This window comes from Ictalurus furcatus, chromosome 17 (assembly GCF_023375685.1).
Source record: "Ictalurus furcatus strain D&B chromosome 17, Billie_1.0, whole genome shotgun sequence".
NCBI classification, from domain to species: Eukaryota; Metazoa; Chordata; class Actinopteri; order Siluriformes; family Ictaluridae; genus Ictalurus; species Ictalurus furcatus.
In genome coordinates, this window is record NC_071271.1 from 15,407,545 (window position 1) to 15,432,696 (window position 25,152).

General features: G+C 37.9%; 1 protein-coding gene across 1 annotated transcript in view; it reads right to left on the reverse strand.

Moving 5' to 3' along the window:
- gab2 (GRB2-associated binding protein 2) overlaps positions 1 to 25,152 on the reverse strand; it is a 48,702-nt gene that overhangs the window by 22,241 nt on the left and 1,309 nt on the right. Inside the window, exon 2 of the mRNA XM_053646479.1 lies at positions 3,252 to 3,552. Within this exon, the coding sequence (XP_053502454.1) occupies positions 3,252 to 3,552 (301 nt within the window). The remainder of the gene's footprint in view (positions 1 to 3,251; positions 3,553 to 25,152) is intronic.

Sequence of the window (25,152 nt, forward strand, 5' to 3'; positions counted from 1 at the left end):
GATTCACAGCCATATTATACGTATCATGTTCTGGCTTCTGATGATCTACTTTGTGCATCGGCTTTCCCTTTAGGCAAAGACATGAAAATGACAGTAAGGAGATTTGAATATAAATTTGGTGCTTCTATTAAAAGGTGCTGTTAAGAACAGTTTTAAAAACGCATCTACACTTGAAGGTCTGCATATGATTTATATGTGATCATGTTCTAAGTTCTCATTATAATACTTTTGAAAAATTTTATAATAAAACCTGTCAGTATTCCCAGTAAAAAGAATGTGAATTTGTCATAAACATGCTCATGGTTTTATTACAGTCTGGATAATATTAGAACACGTTTATGCCACAATTTGTTCATTAGTTAGTCATTATTTAGAGTCTTTCCAAAATCAGGGAATATATTTAAGCAATATAATATGAGAAGAAGGGTGTTATCATGATTGTGTGTGACATGCTCGTAGGCATGAGGACGAGTGTCTGGATCATCACAGCCAGAATGTTATTTGTGATAACATAAGATTTTGAGTGTTCTTTTGCTTTAATACACCATAAAAAAAGGAAAGGATAGAAACTAAGAATTTTGTTGATATCCATTATTTTATATCAGCTATTTCTTCTGCCAAAGAAATATAATAATTTCACCACAAGTCGCAATATTGTTATTGTTAAAGCATTAAACTGCATTATTTGACTTATAAACTAAACATGTTCACTGTTCCAATATCTGTGCGAAAAATATTTTATAGTCCCATCTTTGCATTCATGTAAACTTGGCACATTTTATCACAGTATCTAGGAGTGAATGATTAATGGTCTTTGTGTTTGTCTGCCATTCCATTTACCAAGGATAAGTCAATTAAATGTATAAAAAGTGACAATTATTAATTAATTTTTGACCTCTACACACAGTTAAAAGAGTTGCGTGCTGTAACTTGCCCATCCGCATTACAGAACATGAAATGTACATAATGTTCACAATTACTGCAGAGGCTATATAACTATTATTATTATTATTATTATTATTATTATTATTATTATTATTGCAATAAATATGTTTCTTCAATGTAGGACACAGGACTGAGTCATATGCTTTCTTTTATAATACATTTGTTTAACATAGATTCATGAAACAGCTTGGATTAAGGTTACTTGAGATTAAAAAAATTTTTTTTAAAAAACATACTATTGCTTTTCAACCAATCAGATTGAATGGCTGGAACTAACTGCTGCATAAATCTTTAATATTCGGGGAGAGTAATCTTAATGCAAGACCAGAAGAAAATTAAGGGTCTTAAAATATAAATAATTATCATCTAGAGAATCAGACACAATAAACTGTAGCATCCATGGCAGTGTGGTGGGATTATGTTGTTTTCTCCTGTTGTTGTTGGTTTTTTTCGGGGGTTTTTTTTTTGGCTAAAACATTCTATATACTGTGTCTCATATTTTATGTTACACCAAAAGAAACAAACAAACAAAAACAAAAACAGGAAACATTCTGAACAGTAAAACACAAGAACCACTCATGAGGTCCAAAGTGTTTCTTACACATCTGCGTGATCATACTGAAACATGCAAGTGGTCACAACACACCAACTCTAGTTCCTTTTATGCCTCCCAGAGACATACTCCCATACTCCCATATATGCACTGCTATTGTACTGGCCATGGTGGGGAGCAATCACTACCTTTCTTTAACAAAACAAAAAGAGAGAAAAACAATCAATAAACCTATCAGATGCAGCATCCATTTGGCAGGGTTGCTCCAGCCCAACTTTCTCAAATAACAAAGATGAGAAGCATGGGGGCTTGTGGGGGGGGATAGCAACAAATCATCATATTATGATGCTTTCCAGTGTATTCTATCAGAGTTTTTCATCAATTCAGAGAGAACATTAGCATAAGCATCTGGCAAAGGGAATTGCCCCTGCATAAATGTCTACTGCTATTTTAATATAACAACAGACATAATCAGGAAAAGACTAAGGCTAAAAGATTAAAAAGAAATTCTCTTCACTAGCCCTGGAGATGTGAAGTAAGGCTGGACAATATGTATATATTGTCTCACTATTCAATATATCAGGCATAGGTACTGTACTTTTATAATTCCATTGGTATTCATTGTATACTGTAGAAAACTAGTCAGATTTCTCCTTTAAATGTACTTATGTAGAACACTACACCTAACATTTCCTTTTCAGAATAGCATCTCAAGCTAAGAATCCTTAACTGTCCAAAGAACCCTAGAAAACCTATATCAAGTAATGGATTGGGTGCTAAAAACTATTTTTGTTCGGTAATATGATGGTTGATTGTTCTGTTGTTGACTTATCAGCAAAACCTGAGCTAAACAAAACACTAAAACTACTCATTAAGTATTGTAATTAGATGTTTTTTCCCCATACGACCCACCTAAAATGCAAAGCAGAATGTAGGCTGAGGGGTTAAGATGACACCACCACGATCAGCAAAATGTTCTCATCAAAAATCGGATGATCTACAGAAGCAATATAATTTGTTAAGCATTATTTTTTTGATGGTGAAAAATGTTCTCATTGACCACTTAGGATCTGAGCAGGTGGGTAAAGCCACTTTGACAAAGAACATATTGAAGGAAAGAAAAAAAACCACATGCATGCATTTTGCATACATGAGCTCACAGATGCCCATCATTGCTTACTGTCACTTTGATTGGGTGAGATTAATGCCATCCCTCACACCCAGGGATGCAGGGTTAATTTTGCTCCCTTGAACTTATGGATTTATGTGGTGTCACTCAAGAGGCACAAAAGTCTCTTTAAACTCCCGCCTGCATTATTTAGCCAGTTTGCTATGCTGCTGTTGAATCTTTTTAGATTTTGTGAGATGTGTGGCGTATCTCAAACGTTATTGACTTATAGAAATCAGGCAAGCCTTTGGAAATGCTCTCTTTCAACATACAGAATCAAATCCATCAAGCCATTTCATTGCCTCTTTAATTATATCTTCAATGTTGTGAAGATTTGGATGTCAGATCACATGAATGACTAGTGTTAGTTATACCTCCCCCCTATAATCTGTGCAACAATAGTGAAATAAACTGTACACATCAAATGTTTTGGCTGATTGACAACATAAATGGAAAACTGTGTAAATGGGACTCAGAAAAGCTATAGCAGTTTGTTTCAGAAATTTGTGATAGTGTTAGTTTTTATTAGGATCTAGAAGCGACCCTTGTTAAATCTTATATTATTCACAGACGAGGTTTACTCACCATGGTTGTCTTCAGACTGGTTGAATCCGCAAAGCTGGCAGATGGAACGAACCCAGCGGTTCATGTCGTCTTCTGTCTCTGCCACCAGGTAAAAGGTTCGTTCAGCTGTTTTGATATCAAACACAAAACTGTCCTGGAACTCTTTACGCTTGAAAGTGAGTCCTGCATCGACCTGCTCACAGCAGTGTAGATCGATGATGCGAATGGGCTTTTTGGCGTGGTCATTCTTGTAATACTCCAGAACATCTGGGTCTCCACTCATTCGCCCACTGCGTAGGATAAACCAGCGCTTCTTCCAAGCCTGAGGAATATCAAAACAACAGATCAGTGAGCGAGAATAAAGTCATGGCTCCACCTTTCTAGGATTGTCCATGCAGAATCTATAAGTACTTAACCCTTTTTTTTTTTTTTAAACTACAGAATTTTTACCACTTCTTCCATTTGGAGTCAGTACAATTATTCTGAAAAGTGTTCCAGCCAGAATGAATTATTTCATCCATTCTTCTTCAGTAACAGCTTTAGGTCATGCTTTAGTAATCGCATTAGGTCATGGTCACGGTGGATACAGAGCCTATCGCAGGAACACTGGCCGTGAGATGGAAATACACACTGGATGGGATGCCAATGCGTAACATGGATGATTATATTAGATATTTCATTTATTAAACACTTTAACCACATTAAACCATTAAAAGCTAATAGATTTTGATCATAATTTTGGAAAACATATAATCACATATGATGATAAAACATGCTGTAAAAACTATCAAAACCTAAACTGACTCAATAAAATATAATGATTTTTTTTGTAATTGACTTTATATCAGGGAAAATATGGGTGAGAATATAGAGTTCTGAATGAAGTGAAAATGACATCGCACAAGTAAAACATAAACAGAGTTGTTCAGTTAGTGTGCAGATCTTACTGATAGAAACCCAGATTAGGTTCTAAGGAAAGTGTGTTTAAGTGTGTCTGTGTTTGTGTGCCTTATCTGAGACAGGTGTTACTCCCCCATATTGTTTCCTGTTCATATACAGCTGAGGAGGAGGTATACACACTACAAATATACACATACAGACGCACACATACAAACACACATGCACACACACACAAAACCACCATGACAACTGCGTCTCTGGCAAACACACCTGCGAGTCTATAGTTTGACACACAACCAATGAGATCGTGTTTGCAACAATAATGTTTGTGATAGTAATGGAGGTTCTAATGTAAATAATAAACAAATGCACATATGTACAACTCTAACCATGTAAAACAATGTACAGTTGAATAACTGGAAAAATACTTAAGAAACCTACATGACCCACACATCAGTTAAAAGAGAAAAGAGAAGGCTGACCTTTTTTTGATCCCTTAGGCACAGAAATCTAATAAAACTGCTTGTATAAAAGCAATTGTACATTCATTATTTTAAAAAAACGCCTTTAAATATTTTACTAAAATATTTGAATGTTTGAAATGCTTGGTGTTGAGCGTCACATCTTACAGAGACACAGAGAGAGGAATGTTTTGCGCAGAGGAGGGAGGGAGGGAGAGACAGCTAGATGATGGAGAGACGCTGCCTGGCCCACAGCCAGCAATCCACTTCCGTCCAACCTCTTTCTCTCTCCACAACACTCCTGCTGACACAGGATCCTGCAGGCCCCAGGCTCCATCAACACACACACACACACACACACACACACACACACACACACACACACACACGGCCACCTCGAGCACCGAAGCATGGAACCAAGGACACTCTTTCCACTACACCCCCCCCCCACCACCACCACCACCACCACCACCACCCCCTCTCTTCCTTTTCCTCCATTCAGTCCCACTGTCCAGCAGGAAGCGGAAACACGGATCCCACTGCACATCCTGTGTTTTCTCAAGCCTGCTGTTGACCTCCATTTAAAACGCTGTTCTCACACCCTTCTCCTAGTCCTACTATCAACAGTACGACTGTTATTCAATGGATTCGAGCAACAACGATGGATTAGCAGTCTTGCTGAGGAAAAACAAGAACATAGTAAAGTGCTGAGATCTACTAATATTTCTGTTTTGTGACATTAACAAATTCTGATCCCTGCTCTTTTTAACATTCTAGGCTATGTTACAGACTCACTCATCTTTTTCATTCATTCATGTTCAGTAAGTGCTTTATTCTTCGTAGGGGTGTGTCGTAAACACAGAAATCGCAAGCACTGAGCACGAGGCAGGGTTATGCATGGGGCGCTAGTCAATTGGCAAAGCACCACACATACACACTCACACACTTATTCACACCTAGGGCAATGTAATGAAGTCAGTCACCTTACCAGCATGTTTTGGGTGGTTTGAGGAAACCAGAGAACCTGTTGGAAACCCACTTGGACACAGGGAGAACATGTGAAACTTCACACAGACAATAACCCGAGCTCTGGATCGAAACATACAGTAAATTAACACAATCTGCATAGCAGTGCACCGAGAATATTCCATGTGAGCATTTTCACCAGACTTTGCTTTACTACTGAGAAAAACAAAACCTCCCAAAGGGAGCTAAAACGATCATATTCATGTCCCCCCAACTCATCGAACACATTTTCTTAACAAAACAATCCATAATGTAAGTTCTCAAATTTTAAACAACCTTACTGCTGGATTAAATGTAGCTGTCTCTACTGGTTTTAAGCATTCTGAGGAGATAAACTGAAGCAGCATTTGCCATTAAGACAGACCAGACCACTTAGTAATAGCATCTGTGTTTTCCTGCAGCAGCCTGTCAGGTTGTTTGTCAGTTCATTTTCTGCCAGACTGATGATGCTGAAATGGTGGCATACTGGAAGGTGAGCACATAGTTGATGGACCAACAATTTATTACTGTGAAATGCAGACGAAATCATGCCACCACTGCCTTTAGCACAGTAGCAGTACTGCCAGCTAGAGAGCTCTCAGTAATTAAAAAGCAGGTGAAGCCTAAAGGCATAATTGTTTGGAAACCAGGCCTCACTGGGCTTCAGAATAATTATACAGAACTGATACGGAAGGCCAACGTCATTTCTGTTAAGACAGTAATGACTAGCATGTAAATTGTGTTCTACTAATTTATCTTGAAATCTTGAATCTGACTAATCAGAATGCTTGACTTTTGTTTTATTAATGTGCTCATTCTAATACATTATCATTTCAAAAGGAGTCTCCAGTGCCGGCACTTTGTAACAGTCAGTAAGTTTTCCGCCAAATTAAAGTCTTCAGGATAGAGGACTTTTTGCTTTCTGGTTCCTTTTATAACATGACAAGCTGGTGATGGAATGACTGTTTATAGATGCTGTAATGTAAGCAATATCAGGAAATAACTTGTTTCGCACATGTTCAACATTAAATGTAACTAGAACCTAATAAAAGAGATGACATGCCGTTCGATGACAAAAGACAAAAACAGTTATGACAAACTGTTGTGATAAGATAAATAAATAATTTTTTGGCATGCTCATATTGGAAAATAATCACCTTTGGGGTGGTAACAGCACACATCACACCAACCAGTTGTTGACCATTTCCCTGTAACAGCGCACTACATTTTGTTCCTTACGTTATACATAGAAGGTTTTGTACATAGCTTAGTCAATTACATCAATGCAATTTGTAAAATATGGCCATTATCAATTGTTTAATAGGATACACTAGATAAAATCCATTCTGTTAAATTGGTGACCAATTTTCTAGTGGACTAAATCAACATTTATTACAGGACATTATCTGAATAATAACAATTCAAACAGATTAGTGAAGTTGGCATTGTTATTTAAATCCTTGTTTGTGTTTTTTGGTGTGGCTGCTATGGTATTGCTGGAAACCCCACCTCGGAAAGCGTCTCCTGCTACATCCACTGCCACTCTAAACTGCCACACTGTGCACACTACAAACTAACAACATCGTCCTCTTACAAGCACACACACACAGCTTTAGACCACGAACACATAGCTGGTCTCGATTTGATCTATATCTTCATCACCCAAGGAAATGAAACATAGAGTCACAGAGGGAAAGAGGTAGGGGAGGAAGAGGGTAGAGCCACAATCTTTTCACTGTTCCGTCTCTCATTGCAGTAATATGTGGCGCCCTCACCTACAGAACATGACTTAATGAGAGCTGGAGCGTTGCCCAGTTCAGCGGAGAAAGTTACCATGACCCGGAATAACTCATTCCTGCTGTACTGAATGTACGCAAAAACACATTTTTTTTCTAGGAATAATTCAAAACAATTGGCTCATAGAACTGGATTTGAAGACCCCGTTTCAGCACCCAATGCACCATGGGAAAGTTTGACATTAAAAATCTAAGCTCCATTTGTGCTTTTATTCCCCCTCTCCTAAAGCTCTCATGAGCTCTGAATCAACAAAATGGACAACAAACAAGCTAATCCTCCTCCTCATTCCAGGTCCATCTATCAAACTTGACCTGGCAGAGAGAAGAGTGAAGTCTGAAAAGAAGTTTTAAGTACTTCTTGTTTTCCCCGAATGTCCTTGGCATAGTTTGCCGCCCACTGGAGCTGAGAAACATGATGAGAGGACACTCAGCATCTGTCAAGGTAGCAATCACTGGCTATGAACTAATTCCAGCTGAAACCATGCTTACCACAGATTCATAATGAGCTGTTAATATGTACACTAAACTCAGTCTCAGTTTACAATGTGAAGTCCTGGAAAAGTATAATATTAGTTAAGCATATTACCTGAGGATCCAAGTGTGTTTCCCTGTTTTTTTTTTTTTCTTGTTTTACTTTTAGGCCAGTTTCAGCAACTCTTACTCCGACTGTGTTCATTTGAGACAAGAGGAAGACTTCCTGTTCATCACAAGCATAAGTAATAAACATAGCTGTCATTTTGAAATAAATTCTCTAAACATGATCCATTTAAAAGTTCCACAAAAAATCATACTTCTACGGCAATATAGCATGCAGGATGACCATGCTGTAAACATGAATTCTAGCTTTAAAGCAATATATGAATAATGGACAAACTATCAACCGATGCCAACCTTGAACTCTTCCATGAAATCAGTTATGACAAATTGCCAGTGTGAGTTGTTATTGTGGACCCATCATTTAATTAATCAATGAAAAACTACTATTTAATACAACACTGCATATGTTTTCAGGCAACATGCCATAGGCTACATTATAGGAAGCAATGTTGAACAGATGATAGGCTATTTATTAGCCACACCAAATAAAAAGAGAAACTTTTCAATTTTGTTAATTCTCAGTGGCACAGATGCTCAAGATATTGCCACATCTGCCACCTCTAGGGCAATGGTAGCTCAGTGGTTAAAACGTTGCACCACTGCCAAACTGCCATTGCTGGGTGCTTGAGCAAGGTACTTAACCCTCAACTGCTCAGCTGCATAAATGAGAAAAAATGTAAGTTACTCTGGATAAGGGTGTCTGCAAAAATGCCATAGATGTAATCTAATGTACCTTAATTTGGTCTAGATTTAGAACAATGCTACAGTTAGCCATTCAGTTTAGCAGCTAGTTTGCCTCAAAATATGTGCAGCAAATAGCAGAACATTTTTTTTTAAATGCCACACCAATTCTTAAGGGCACATACAGAATAATCTGTCATGACTGATGGGTTCAGTATATGAAGTTTAGCATGACAATGTTACCATAATTTCAAAAATGATTATCAGTTGCAGCAGTACTATTCAAGAACTTCTTACTCCCAATCCTTTTGCTTTGTGCTATTTCTTAAATACACAAAATTTACTTAAATTCACACAAATAAACCCTAACTATCTTTGACCAGAAAAAGAAGACCAGGACCAGTTACCATGATGCTAACTGGTCTCCAACCTAGCTTTCATTTGTATAGCAAAGTTCAACACAATATTATTTCTATAGTACTAATAACAAAAGACATTGTCACAACGCAGCTTTACAGAAAACCCTATATCAATGTAGATCACTAAATACAATGTCGGAATATGGTTATGTTTGTGGAAATGTTGCTGTATTTAAAGGTTAAATCTCGCTACAAAACAAAGCTAACAAATGGACCATAATAATGGGTGACAGCAGCATCTATTTAATATAAGCATCTGACGACAAAGGTTTTACAGGACTCGGTTTCTTAAAATAGATGTAAAACTTATTCTTCTTTATCTGGTCACAGGCTTTTCACTCTCTTATGTCCTATTTCTAGAAGTCACGATATTGGTAGAGCTACACACGAAAGGAGAACTTCTTTCATGCCTAAAAAGGGGAAGTGAATACAGAGCAGATTCACTGAAAACCCAAACATGACACGGAATATTATGGTACAGAACAAAATTATTGGAGCTGTCTTTGTAAATAAATAAAGACTTTCATGTACAGATATTTTGGTCAGTCTAAATTTATTCATTTAGATCCAGTTGTTTATATGCAGCATGAACTCACACTCTAGAAAATCTCAATTTACTTGAACGTTTCATGTGATTTGAAACCAAACGGATGTGCATGTGAGAAGTGGCAATTAGTGTACATGTTACTATAACTACAAGAGACTTAACGTTAATTCAGCATGTTTGACAAGTTTTCACTCACCTCGCCTCTGTGTTTACTAGAAATGCTACTCCAAATTTAGTGAACAGAGAATACGATATTACTAGACAATAATAATATCATGATGATCATCAGTGTCTTCATCATAAGTCCTATTGACTGTATACAGCACTTAAACTAAGTGTCGCTTTACATACTTCAACCGTAAATGCAAACCTGTCAAACTGACCCCAGCTTATAGACACTATAAGGTTTCCATTTGTTCATGGAGTAGGGAAGCTAAAATAATCATCAAAAACCTTCACCTTTCACCTTCATTTGGTATGAATTAGACCATGGCAGTTATAACTTCTAAGAGAACCGCAGCATTGTACAGAGGGAATAGGAGATAGACATCAGTCAGCATGTTTTTGCACGCATATTGAGCAAACACGCTAACCAAACAGGCCCTGTACATGTCTTACAACCATGACTTCACAGAGCTCGGGTGTGTGTAACCACTCTTGAGGGGAGGAACTTAATTCACCCCTTCACTACCTGCCTCACACAAAGAGAAACACAGACACACACACAGCTGAGCAAACACAATTGCGAGCGGAGTTTAAGCTGATTGTCCAGACCCCTCCTATTTGTCTACCTGACTTATTATAAAGCTTGGATGTTGGTAAGGCCTTACTATGCTGTCTGGGGTGCCTAGGAAAACAGTGAGTACTTGGAAAAAAGTACTTGGATTTGACTCATTAGTCTAGAGGCACATTGTTGACCGAACTAAAGTCCTCAAGTTGGTTTGATAGAAATTCTGTTTGATAGAAAAAGTTCTTACTAGAATGAATTCTAACAAGTTATGGTCAATCAAAAAAATTCAGAAGAACATGTCCTTTGGGGTATCTATGATTCTGATTATGAAATTATGAATTTCTGATTAATTTGAGGAAGACCTAAAAATTCAAATAGGAAATTAGGCTTTTCAGAGAAAGAAAGCATTTTTATTGCCACATGTGCAAGTATATGCAAGTACAGCGAATATATACAGTCATTTTGTATTGCCCACTTTAGCAGAAATAATTTCTTGTAGGCATTTTGCTTGTTGGAATTTTTGACCACTCTTCTTTGCAATATTCTTTCAGTCGCAAAATGTTTGAGGGTTTTCTTGTCTGTACTGCCGGTTTAAAATCCACCAACAACATTTCAATGAAATTCAAATCTGAGTCATTCCATAACCCTCCATTTCTCCTTTCTGAGCCATTCCTTGGTGGATTTGCTAGTGTGCTTAGGATCATTATCCTGTTGAAAGCCAACAGTTGCAAGACATACTAGCAGATCCTGTGACGAAATTTTGGGGTTCTTGGAGACTTCTTTTTGCATCAGACGGTCTGCTCTTGGGCCAAATTTGCCAGAACGGCCAGTCCTGGACAACTTGGCAGTTGTTTAAAATCTGCTCTATTTGTAAATTATTTTCCTTACAGTGGAATGATGTATTTCAAATAATTTGGAGATCTTTTTAAATCCCTTGCCAGACTCATAGGCATCCACAATCTTTTTTCAGAAGGCCTTATAGATCTCTTTAGATCTTGGCATGATGACACCACACACCACAATAACAAAGGGAAAACCAGACACTAGATATGAGAGGAGTATAAATAAGACAGGTTCCACCTGCACTCCCTAAACAGGTTCTAATCACTGGCACCCAATCCTGAATACCTGATTCTAATTTTATGGATTTAAAAGGTGTGATACAGCACCCCTGGAGCAGAGAGGGTTAAGGGCCTTGCACCCCCGACCTTCTGAGCAGTTATATATTAGCAGAGTCAGTCAATGGAATAATGACCCTGGATCAGGGAGGGTTAAAGGCATTGCTCAAGGGCCCAACACTAGCATCATTTAGGGCTGGGACTTGAACTCACAACCATCTGATCAGTAGCCTTATCAGTCAACACTGCCCCACTTATTATTTAATAGTAATCACTGGAGTGTGCCTTGCATCAGTGAGGAGGTGTGTGGCTGCCTGCAGGTTATGTGCTCTATGCTTAATGTGCAATTGGTGTGCCATGTCATCAAGATGGATTAGCTGCAACTCTGAAGGGTATTCAGCAGACAATTTATTTTTCTTGATCTCAATTTAGGACAAAAAAGCACACTGGGCCATCCTCATCAGCATATCATGGCTACCTGTCTAACTGCAAACACATCACTGTGCAACAAGAAACAAGAATTTTTCTTCAGTGCTGCACAAACTGAAACGCTATCTCATACCTCACTTACTCGGCTGTACTTGTGTACTATTATCTAGCATGTTTCGCATTCACACACACACTGCAGTGGGTAAAGCGAAGTTTTGTGCCATACCTTGCATTTTGGGTGCTTGTGTTGATAGCAGCTGAAATATTCAAATATTATTCGAACTGTGCCTTGGAAAAGTTTGAATAATCATTGTACCTGAAATGCCTCTAGCTAATTCAGCTTTAAACAAGCCAAAAATGAATAAATAAAATGAAACTTTTAGTTTTAGTTCCAAGGAAAAACAAAACATTCAGTGAGACTATGCATCACCATCAAGATCGATGAAAAAAACGTTAATAAAGAGTGACAAGCAACTGTTAATTTTCTATGTAAGTGCACAAGGCAGAGTGCCACACAGATTTTCTCAAATGTATGCAAATTAGGTATGGCACAGCAAAGGGACAAATCCAAACAACGGCTCCAGGTAATTCCTTGGACCAACAGAAAACCTCTACTCTTTTAGTTCCTACATGCGTTTAGCCTGCATTCACACTCAACAAAAACCACAGTCTCATGTTTTTCTGGGTTTAACTAGAAAATACATTTTAAACAACAGAAACAGTCATGTGTATACATTTTACAGTATAGTGTATACATTTTGGTTAATACCATGCTATATCAGAATGTAAAACAGCCAGACAGTGCATACTAGGGATGTCACGAGAACCGATACTTCAGTACCAAGTCGGTACCAACATTCTTAAAATGTGACGGTACTTGTTTTTTCTGCAGTAGCTTGGTATCGTTGGTAATGAAGCTACCGAGGTTGTAATTCTTCCGGAACTGATGGGAGCAGCAAATACACAAGTGTTTTAATCGGTCCACAAGTGGTAAAATTCCCATATTAGCATTACTAATCTAAAAGGCCAAGCAAAGGAACAAAAAAACAGGCAGGCAGATTACAATGGGCTCCATGAAATTCCTCTATGCAGCTCACTTGTGTGCCTGGTTTCAAGGCACCATTATCATGGTAGTAAATGAGGTATGCATGCCTCCAGCAGCCCCAACACAGGCCATCAGTCATCACACAACAATAAGCTAAACTTATAGCAACTTAGCCTGCTACTTAATTAGCCTATCAACTTGCCAGAGATTATACTTTAATGGTGGCTGAACTGGAATTACACAGTGTCATTAACAAATGACACCTTACTATGATCTATTCGCACACTACTTACTATTATCATTCATAAACATGGAAAGTGACAGCATGATGAGTTATGTGACGTGAAACTGTGTGAAATGATCATTCTTTTATAAGAAGCACTTCCTTTCTAGGGCAGAACTTCTTTTTCCATAATGTGTCCCTAACTAATCTGTCATATAATGACAGCTAAGGAAACCTTAATGTAAAGATTTATCCCATATACCCACAATGTGTTACTGATATGCAAATAAATAAAATCAGATGTCACTTAATTGGAATATTTACTATAATATTGAGCAAAACAAAACTCTGGCAACATGATCTTTAGAAGAATCCCGAAAGTGTTGGAAATTGTGGAGTTTTAATTTATGCAAAGTAAACTGATGTACTCAAACTGTCTTTTTAAAAACCACAAATTTAAAGAATTGGTGACAAGAAGAAAAATATAACCCATTTCTGAAGTATAATATTGTTCCTTAGGTGTTCTCTTGCTTTTCAGAAATACGTTTTTTAACATATTTTGATATATTTTTTAACATATTAAGGTGAAATTTTTTTTATTCTACCTTACCATATGACACACATCATTTCTTTCCCCTCATACATGTACAAACACACACGTGGGTGGGGTGGGCAACATGTATCTAGATAGTACGTACCGTGCTGGTTTCTGCCTACAGAGCAGGTGTCATCTGTCAATGTTTACATAAGTGACATGAGTTTAGGTCATCCGGAGGTTAAAATAAACTGTGTATGTTGTGAGTGTGTACGGTCTAAAGATGGCAAAAAAGTTTATATATAGTCCAGACAGATATAGTGTGCGTTTATGTACGGCTGAGCAGATGGCCATTAATAGACATGCCTTTTCACACACACACACACACACACACACACACACACAGAGATCTTACTATCTTATAGGGTACACCTAACCGTAAATGTTCTCAATTCTTTTGGCTCATTGAGTTTGTTTTGTGTGTTGGTGGGTTTTTTTTTCAAATAAAGTTCACATTCTATGTCAAACACTTTCACATGATAACTAGCTAAATGACTTAATAAGGTCAACATCCTCATGTATTCCCATCATCACACACAAATATACAAACATTTCCAATGAATTAACATCCTTTGTAGCATTACCACCCAAGCAAGCACTGGGACAACAAATTAGCTTCATCCTTACTTTTTACAGCTCTCATGTGTAATCTAGCTTTTTCCTTGAAAAGATCCAGAGCCTCTAGTTGGTAATGGCAGCATTCCATCCCACATAGCCCAGGAAATAAACAGGAGGAGAGATTAAACAGAGCAGTGGAGAGAACAGAGCTGGAGAGGTTCTGCTGGGCGGATGCATTAGAGTCCCTCTGCAACTCGCATTAGACTGCTCGGCTTCCCCGATAGTCAAAACAGAGCTTCGGGAAGACCAGCAGCTGTGTCATGTTTGATGTGATGGTAACGAGCTAACCACCCACAACACACTCACACACACACACACAGGATTAGACATGTTCTCCCATGATTAACTGGCTTCGTATGACGAGGGGTTTCACAATTCAGGAACTTCACAAATAATGTACATAGTGCAGCCTGACACTTTCATGAACAGTATGGCGTAGGTGAGTCTAGTGAACATGAAGTAACTTTACCCAGGAATACTTTGTCATACATACTTTAGAAAACAATTTTGCGTTTTGTATCGAATTGCAGGGGCCACTTTGAGATAAGCAAAGACAGCAAATGGAGACTGAAGCTAGAGAGAGGACACATGCCAAATGCCAATCCTGTTCCTGTTTACTGAAAGTTTGTGCAATCAGACCTATTTTATAAGCAGCCACTTCTAGACAGACAGAAATATGCATCTATGAATGCATGCTAACCTTCATTCAAAAAGCTGCTCAAGCTAGCGCCATGAGTGACAGCAAGGCATTCTGGTTAATCAGAACCCTTTGTGCTGCTTCCTATGTTCCCTGCCATCTGTGCTGCAATGGGTTTTTGTGCTAGCGCCACACTGAAATCAATGTGGCACTGGGAGTGAATGTCACAAATTCTGACTTTAACCATGCTATCAATTTGACAGAGCGCTAAACAGCTTTTTGAGCACAGCTCCCTTCTATGTTTATTTGACACTTTCTCGTTTCAATAGCTAGAATACATAACACATTAAAGGCATTTTGCATACCACAGCGATGTTCTTGAATCTGATTAGTCAGAAGGTGTCGATTAATTTTATATAACAGCAGCTCTGACAGTACTGCCAGTTTCAAGACAAATCACAGGTTTATATTAATGTCCTCAGTCTAATACACTGATCAGCCATAACATTAAAAGCACCTAACTAATATTGTGTAGGTCCCCCTTGAGCCGCCAAATCAGCTCTGACCCGTCGAGGCATGGACTTCACAAAGCCTCTGAAGGTGTGCTGTGGAATTTGGCACTAAAATGTTAGCAGAAGATCCTTTAACTTCTGTAAGCTGTGAGGTGGGGCCTCCACAGATCGGACTTGTTTGTCCAGCACATCCCACACATGCTCGATCAGACTGAGATCTGGGGAATTTGTAGGCCAACTCAACACCTTGAACTCTTTGTCATGTTCCTCAAACCATTCCTAAACAATTTCTGCAGTGTGGCAGGGCACATTATCCTGATGCCACTTCTACTATCTGTCCTCTTCTGCATACACAATCACACATGCCCATGACTGGCTAGTGTCACTGTGATTGACAGGGGAGAGAGAGTATGCATCCCTCCCACCCAGAAAGCATGAACAATTTTGCTCCATTGGCTCCCATGCCATGAATGGCTGTGACATCATTGGGATTCTCCAGATGATAAGAGTGAATGGTGCACCATTCCAGAGCCCAACTGTAATTAATGTTTAAAACTAAACAAATAAATAAACAGTGAATGGTGAAAAGTGAGCAAATAACGCAATAAATGCAGAAGTAGATAATGTGACAAAAAATGATATCATGATACAAACCTGGGGGGGAAATATAACAATGATAAATTACATTTAAAAAAAAATCAACAAAGATAACTTTTTCTTTAACAAGAAAAAGGAGACATGAGAAAATGAGTTCAGTCAGCTACTTGTTACAATAAATAACTATTCTGGTCAGTTATAAAAGTCATGCTAATCCCAAAAAAGCTTTACATCATCTCTCGTCCAGAGATGTAGAAACGTAGTCGATTATTACTCATTAGTAAACTTTTCAACTTATAAATGGATGTCCTACCACAGATATTCATGCTAAAGATAACATCATGTAACAAGTCACAACTGATCTATTAGTAATGGAACACCGTTTTACTTACTTATGTACTTCCCTTGTTAACACACACAGAAAGATTTAGAAACATGTCTTGTAAGCAGGTCATTGCTGCATGACAAATTGCCTGACTTCTCCATTATACAGAAGATCTGAAGCACTGATATAGGAAATTTGACGAAACATCTGTTTTGACGTGGGAAAAGAGAAGCATTTGTACGTAACAGATTAGGCAAGGCTCTGAATTAAAAGCCTCCAGTGTTCCCTCCCAGTACCACATCACCAACTCATATGGGAAAGTAGTACAGGTAGTATCCGAGTACTGTCAAGTTGCAACTGTTGGGTTTTTGAGCAAGACCCTTAAGCTTCATCTGCTCAATTGTACCCGAATTGTCTCAAACATAAGGCTGAAAACCCTGAATACTAGTGCACTTAGGGTTCTGATTGGTTGGATGATCCATACAACTCATACAATCCATACAACATAATTTGGTTGTTCTCCTATTTATAGAGCCTATAGTGCCACAGAGACCTGATCCAAAAGTGATCTTTTTAAAAAAAAAAAAAAAAAAAGAAAAAGAAAAAGAAAAAAACACACAACATGTAGCCTTTGATAAACCTTCACATTATTATAGTAAATGAATGGTTTACTATAATGGTTAAATTAATGCTAAATTATGGTTCTTCTAACAGATTTGAAAGACTTCTCTGTTATTTCATGATTGGGATGCCTTGTGTGATATTAAATTTACAAATATGTAAAGGTAAAAGACATTTTAAACACAGGTAAAGTGTGCTTCACAACAATCTATATGCATGTTTCCGGATAAATAACATTACACTACTTGGAAAAAATTATTCTTGCCTGTCCAAGCTCACTATACTTACACTTTACCATGAAATCTCATCATTAAAGTACTTCCAATAATAACTATATATATATATATATATATATATATATATATATATATATATATATATATATATATATATATATATAATTTTTTTTTTTTTTTTGCATTAATGCGTAAATACTTTCCCATGAGTCATCCAATAAACATTATGAAAAATTTACATTTTAGTTGTGTCAGTAAACATCCTCATGCCTTAATCATAGATGTGAACACTAATTATGTATGTAACTCGGGTGCTATGAACACTGGATAACCACCAGGGATCCCTTGCCATTGGAAAAACAGACCCTGTATACACTCAGTGAGTAGGTGCAAATAACCAGAGTACTGGTGCGTAGTGTACTCATAGTACATCGCAGTCATGGCAAGACTCTGCGAAAGGTCTCAGCATGTGCACATACGCGCACTAGAGGATGTCCACGTGTTGAAACATTATAGGAGAGGTGATATAGAACTAGTAGTATTGTGTATTTGCTAATTCCACAAAACTAATCTGTTACTTTAACCCTTTTCCTCATTTAAGAACAAAATTCAGCCACTGTCAGCATAACCTTGTGAAAATGAGATATTGTTGTCTTATATTTGGTGAATGTTTAAATGCACATTTTCTTAGATCAATGTTGAAAAATGAAAAAAAAAAAGTTTATTTTTAAGACTAAGAAGGGCTAAAAGTAACCACAATAAGCCTTAAGTGAACTGATAAACAATACTGCATGCTCTTTTTTACTGCAATCTGGGATTTCTTTCAAGGTGTACTGATGTTATAATCTCTCTAAGATTCTCTTACTTATATGATGCTGTACGTATAGATACAAAGCTGGAAGCATGCGAGTGCAGTTGTGAGGCATATATTATATGGCATAACACATTTGTAATACTTGCATATAAATACAAGTGTGTTCTTTTCCCAATATACAGTCATGGAGACTGTATTCCATTACACACTAGCAAATGGCATTCCATACAATTAGGAGTCACGTAAATGTGAAAAATCATGGCATGGTACATGAGAATATTTTAAACCTGGAAAAGGGTTATGTTCTTAATAATGCAAGAAACAATATTTATACATGCATTGAAATTGTCGGTTTAATCTGTTTTGCTCTATTGCTAAGAGCCTGGTTATGATAACTATACTCGAAATGCAATCTATTCCCTAGATTGTTCCCACCCTTTTAAAGCTCTCATTGAGCTGAAGTCATTTGCTTGGGAAGGCAATATTTCACACCAGCCTGTGACAACTGCCTGCAGGAAGACAGGGCTTTGTCTTAGACATGAGTATACGATGGAGCTACGCAAACAACTCTCCTTCTCATCAGGAACGAGCCGCATGGAGCACTTTTAATCAAGACCCTCCTGCTTAACAATCTGTCCACCATGTGACCCCAGTCATATGTCACACACATACCCAAATATGTGCTCGCTCTCTCTCTGTCTCTGTCTCTCTCTCTCTCTCTCTCACACACACACACACACACACAAGCACACACACACACATTTGTGCCCATAGTACCATGGTGCAAGATGACATCACCTGTAATAAAGTCGTCAGCTGTCAAAAAAAGCAGAAAGGTCTTGCACTCATCAATAATTGCTCATGTGCAATTCATTTCAAATTCGTAAGCATGGCAGAGATATTTTGACACCACTTCACACTGTATTTTCCTAGAATTATTTTTAAGACAAACAATTCCAAGGAATCACTAAGGGCATGACTAGATATGGAGAAGAAAAATACCTACACAATTCCCACATAACTACTTCCAAGTAATTCTGAACTCCTACTACTATTAATTTGGAAAGTTTCCATGGAATCATGAGCTCAGATCTTAAGAATGCTTCTTGCATTAGATGCTTGACACTCACTTGATACTGCTGCAATATAATATCAGCAATTAAAAAATGACATAAAGATCGTAAAGGAAGTAAAGAAATAATACACCAAAAAATGATATGATACCTATTCAAATTTCAGATTTAAATGTTGTTTGTCACACATACAACCACACACAGTACAGCATGTAGTGAAATCCTTTTTACGACTGCCCATGACATAAAATAGGATTTACTTCAATGGAAGTGGGGGGAGGGTTTGTGCCCCTTATCCCCTTAACCATCTTCCACTGTTTTCACTGTGTTACTGATAGATTCCTACAGACCCTGCAGAGATAAGGGTACCTGAGTTCGTGACCCAATTGAAATGAGTGTCATGAGCTTAGCATAGTGAAACATGTAACAAACAATCATGTGCTCTGAATAATTAAATTAGTGTTTGGTCATTTACAGCAACAGTGTGGAACAACTAATTTTAGTAGCAGTCTGCTACATGTTTGACTTAATACTCAAATTCCTAGGATGCTTATTATAATTCAGCCAGCCCATGATTTGTCAGCATAATCTAGAAGTAGAAGACTGGAAACTTGCCTATGAACTAATGCCACACAGCAATAAATGAGTTACTATGAAATAGAGACTTTTTTTTTTTTTAGATGCCATAAAGATGACCAAATCATCACCCTGGTGGTACAAAGAAAACAATTTCAATTGTATATTCAGTTAGACTACTACAGTAAATGTACAAATCCTGAATACTCGGACACCCTACCTACATATGTATAGATTTTTGAAAACATAACTTTCAACAACCCTCCATTTAAAAAAAAACAACACTTGGACAGACAGCTCCTTTGAAAATATCTATACACAAAAACAGAAAATCGATTTGAAAACACTTGCCCAGCGATAATAAATTATAAACAGTCACCAAACACCTTGACAGTATGCAAACTGAACTGTAGAGCACACGACATGTGGAAAAACACCAATATGGCCAGACGTTCTGAAACCAAAACCAACATGAGGATTCATACATGTGGACTGACGATGAGGTGAAACTACTATGTACATGTGTATATACTGTGAAGTGTTCAGACAGGTTTTATCCAACATCTCCATTCAGATATGATAAAACAGAGACCTACTGTAGCACATGCATAACGCATACAAAAGCTCAGCTGGTTTGCACAGCTTTAAGCGTTCTCATACATAACATATGTACGTTTTTTCCCGTCCACAAGAAAACAACAAAAACACGAGTTAAAAAATGCTCTACCTTTTTAAAAGGTTTCATTTTCAGTGAGCCAAAACACGGTTTTCACATGGACAGGAGGTCAAAAATATCCGTCGGTGGTGACAGGACCTGAATATTCTAAATGCAAGTTTCCATCCTCTTAATGGATACCATGTTTGATGATGTAACTTCAAAACAGATCAGACCTAAAAGCTCTGTTCCAAATTAATAAACAAATCATTAATGAGAACTAATGCAAAAGGCTCAAAATAGATTAAGAATGGGATAAATAAAAGCACACTGTGTGATTTTGCTTGTTACACTCCATCCTGAGAGCAGAGGCACAGTGTTTCCTGTAGGTGCCATCCAGAGGAAGTCTGGAGCCTGCTACCGCTGCAGTTTAGCTTTCAGCAAGCACACAAACAGGTACGACCCCAGGTCTGAAGGACAGGCCACACACTATATAAAGATCAAACATGTCTATTGTCACATCCTGACTCAAGAATGGTCAGGGAAACTTGGTCATGTCAGAGACCCCATTTGAGGAAGTTTATTTCCTTATAGCCTAATAAATGAAATGTAACTGAATAAAGCAGAACAGCATCATTTTTTGACACATCATGTAGTCCACTATTCATAATCCTAGACCATGTCCACAAACTGGAGTGTAGATAACTTCAGGAGATATGTAAAGGGAATCGACACTTTCTGGTTTTCATCTGGCACCCTCAGATACAGCGCTGTTTCTGCGTTTTGTCTCAGGAACCACAGCAAATCCTTAGCTTGCCTGATGAAGCTGAACAAGGAAAACGTCTGTGAGGTGCAATGTTGTCTGTCAAAGCAGGAACTGGGAGGTGTTCGATGTTGACCTGCAGGGGTGAGACCTTCCCAGAGACCCTCTTCAAAACAAGAGTGCTGGGTCTGGACAAACTCGCTGACCTCCACCCAGACCCAGAGGCACACATTCTAACTCTGGATAAGAACCTATCTTCAGCAACAATCCCAGATATACACGACTGTACACAGGCATGCGCACACATGTGCAGACCTTCTGATCATTGGAAAACACGAAAGCGTGAAGATATTCTGCACTCAGTTTAGTTCGATATGATCAGTCTGGAATCCTGGGATGGATTATTCAAACAGAGGTGTTTGTGAAGTGATGTCAGAGAAAACAGCCAGGAGAGTGGGTGGCACCAACTAGCACTATTGCTGCAGGCTACTCTGGTTACACACGCTCACTGTTACTACACAAAACATGCTGGGGTTATTTTAAATGGTGGAATTTTATCTTAAATACTATGCTAGCTCTTCTCCAGCCATGCCATATAATCCATCCAATACTGTTCTGTTGACCTGTGCACGGTCCTGTGTATTTATTATATATATTTGCACCTTGTGATATATTTGTTCTTTCTATGTATTCCTGAGTTCCATGCTACTCAATTCTGCTTTGTACTAAGTTTGTATGTTTTTTTAGTTTAAACTACTTTTGACACTTTGATACATTTGAATTATATTGGATTTTAATATTTTATTTTATATTATATTTGAAATTATTAATAAAGTTTCCTACTTTACCCACAATCCCATTCAACGGCCTGCTGATGGAGTTAGTGGGATTTAGCTGCGCTTCATCTCTACATGAAGTGAAAGATGCAGCAGGGCTTTGGCCCTTTAGGGAGCTTTCACACTGGCAGTTTAGTCCAAAACAGAGCACAGTTTGCATGAAAAATTGGTAATGTGAAAGCTGTCATGTGGAGCGGAATTGGCATGTGTACACACACGTAGCATGAGTGGGATTTTGTGGGACACAGAAGAGGTCCACTACTGTGCATAATATCTGCTGAGCATAACAGCATCAAAATTATTATTTTTTTAAAAACCAAAAATATGGTGAGTCGCGTTGTGTTCTCCGTGCGCGTTAATAATGACTTAAGATGAACACAAATGCACAGGGTTCGATAGAATCAAGTGATTCTGAAACCAGATCAATGCTGCAGTCTGTAAAGCTCCCTCACATCCTCGTCTGTACACTCAGCTCAAACTGATCAGCTTCCAAGTCTTTAACTTTCATGCCAATTTCACTATCGACACCATTGTGCTTGTCATATCATAGGTCACTAACTAGCTGAGACGGGTCTCTGCCATAACTCTGTGCAACTTGCATTGTATGGCTGCACTGTATTATGGAACTTTAAATCCAGCATTTACTGTCTCCACTATTCTACACTGGATTTAACAGCAAAATCGTGAGTCTAACCCTAACCCTGTGACGTAAGACTGGCAGCACACAACTGCTAACCTCTCACAAGAATAACAAAGAAAAAACAGCACCAATTGAAAAATCAGCACCAGAATTGCAACTATTTCACAAAAACATCACAAATATTTCAAAATAAACATATTCGATGTGTTTCAGGGTGGAGCTTTTTTTTTAAGGCTTTTGTACAAAAAGGGAAAACTAATTTCACACTGATCGGAGCAGAGTGTTAAAGTGACAATGGTGGAAATGGAGAGCTGTTGTTGTGGGAAATGCCAGAACTGTCCCTACACTTCCGATCGTTAGTTTTATTATAGGCATTGTGGTAGTGGCACTGCCTGTGGCACGGCGTCACAGAAAACAATTTTAAGCGCCAGATACTGTTTCAGAACAGCATCGGTAGGGAACAGCTGTGTTCATTATCTACATGCCATGTTTTATCACAGAGATGCTTTGCAGTTATGCATGCTTAATGATGATTAATAATGCAACAAGCCTGCTTGGCAGCAGCATGAAATGGCTGGATTGAATTTGTTTTTCTACTTTCTGGAAACGTGAGATTAGATCTAAGACTGGCTTGTGCAATGTTCCCACTGATTCATGAATGTGGTTTTAAATCAGGCGATTCTGTAAGATGTGACCGATCTTTAGTCAGGTGGTTTACAGGGGTTTAATATGAGACATTATGATATAGGCTTTCGAATACAATTATGCATAATTGATTTATATGAATAATGTAACATATACGTAGGATGATCATAATATATTAAATTCACTTATATCTGGCATTGTGATTTGTTGATACGACTCCATTAGCTAATATAAATGTGATCCAACTCAGGCTTTATTAGATGTGAGAATAAATCATAAATGCTTTTTTTTTTCACGCTTTAAGCTACAAATGTTCTCTATAAATGTTGTTCTCAACACCATGATCTACAGGGTTTTTTAGTAACATCCTCTACCGCGTGTTGTGTCTAAAAGGCACTGGGCCGAAGCACTGTGGCAAGTAGAGGTGAGCAATACCACAGGATTACACAACTATTTTCAGTTATCCACACAACACTGACGTTAGAATGGGTGTAAAATGTGGCGATCTTTTCAATACTCAACACTTTCCCATTCCATCAATCACTCTATAAAATATTAGACAAGTAAAAGAACACCACTAACACATTGTGTACTTTGTTCAAAGTACAACTTGGTTGTCACAGGGAAATGAACGAGACAGCGATTGCTTTTATAATATTATTCCATAGCTTGTAGCCACTAGTGAACTCAGCTTCATAAACAATTCTACTGATGCTGGCCATCAAGGTAATAAGGAACAGCTTTATGCTACGATTTTCAGTTAAAATACTTGTTAATAATTCACATTATAACCAGAAGGGTGATATTCTACTCAGTAATTCTATGCTTGTGGTTGTGTGGCTGTAGGAAAACATTTTTTTCTCACTTTTCCACTCACGATGTTCACCGCAAGCTTGTAGCAGGTCTAAATTTAAGCACAAACTAGCAGGACCATTATGTAAACGAGCCAATGCTGATTTGGTACATTGCGATTACTTTTGCTCATATGATTTGCTCATTTTTTTCCCCCCTTGTCCCATTTTGGACAATGTGAACGAGCAGACATGCTTGTCAAGACAACAGACACCTCTATTTTCTAATTGTTGCCACAGGGCACTAACTGACAGAATTGTTTGTTCTGTGTATTTGCATACGATTTGCAACACACAACTGAGGTTCAGGTGATACCTTCTGTCCTACTAAGAGGACATTTCTGAGCTGTCGCACAAACACTCTATTGTCGGAACACTGAAGTGTCTGCTTAAAATATCCTTGTACATTAGGATGTCAGATGACAGCAATTATGTCTGTTAAATGGAATTTTGAGATTGGACAATTAGTTCTCTTGATGCAGCCAACTGACACACCATTCTTGTCTTTTGCTAAGTGCATGGACTATTTTGTGTTTTTGCAAATGTTCTGTTTCGCCACTGCCTGCTGTTTTGAGAGACTGTTTTTGAAAATAAATCGATGAATCCTGGCATTTATTTATATAGTACGCTTTTCCTCTCGACTGCAGCTGCTCTGTTGGTTTTGACATCAGCAGTTCCTCTGTACTTGCACACAAGACACAATCTTTATATAGAAAGAAGAGGAAATGACCTAGTGCATCTTCATATGAAGATGTCAAGAAATTAGTTCTGTCGATGAAACTAAGAAAAAGGACTGAAGGAAAGGAGGAAAAGAAAAAGAAATGACATCATGGCAAAGTTCGGGTAGGAGTATGGTTCTGTAATGCAATCCTGTAGATAAACATAGGCCAGCTGTATTTAGAGGAGCTGGAGCTTCTGCTTTTTTTTTAATTCCATTATCTGCTCTGACAACATGGAAGCCATTAGTCCCTGGTGTC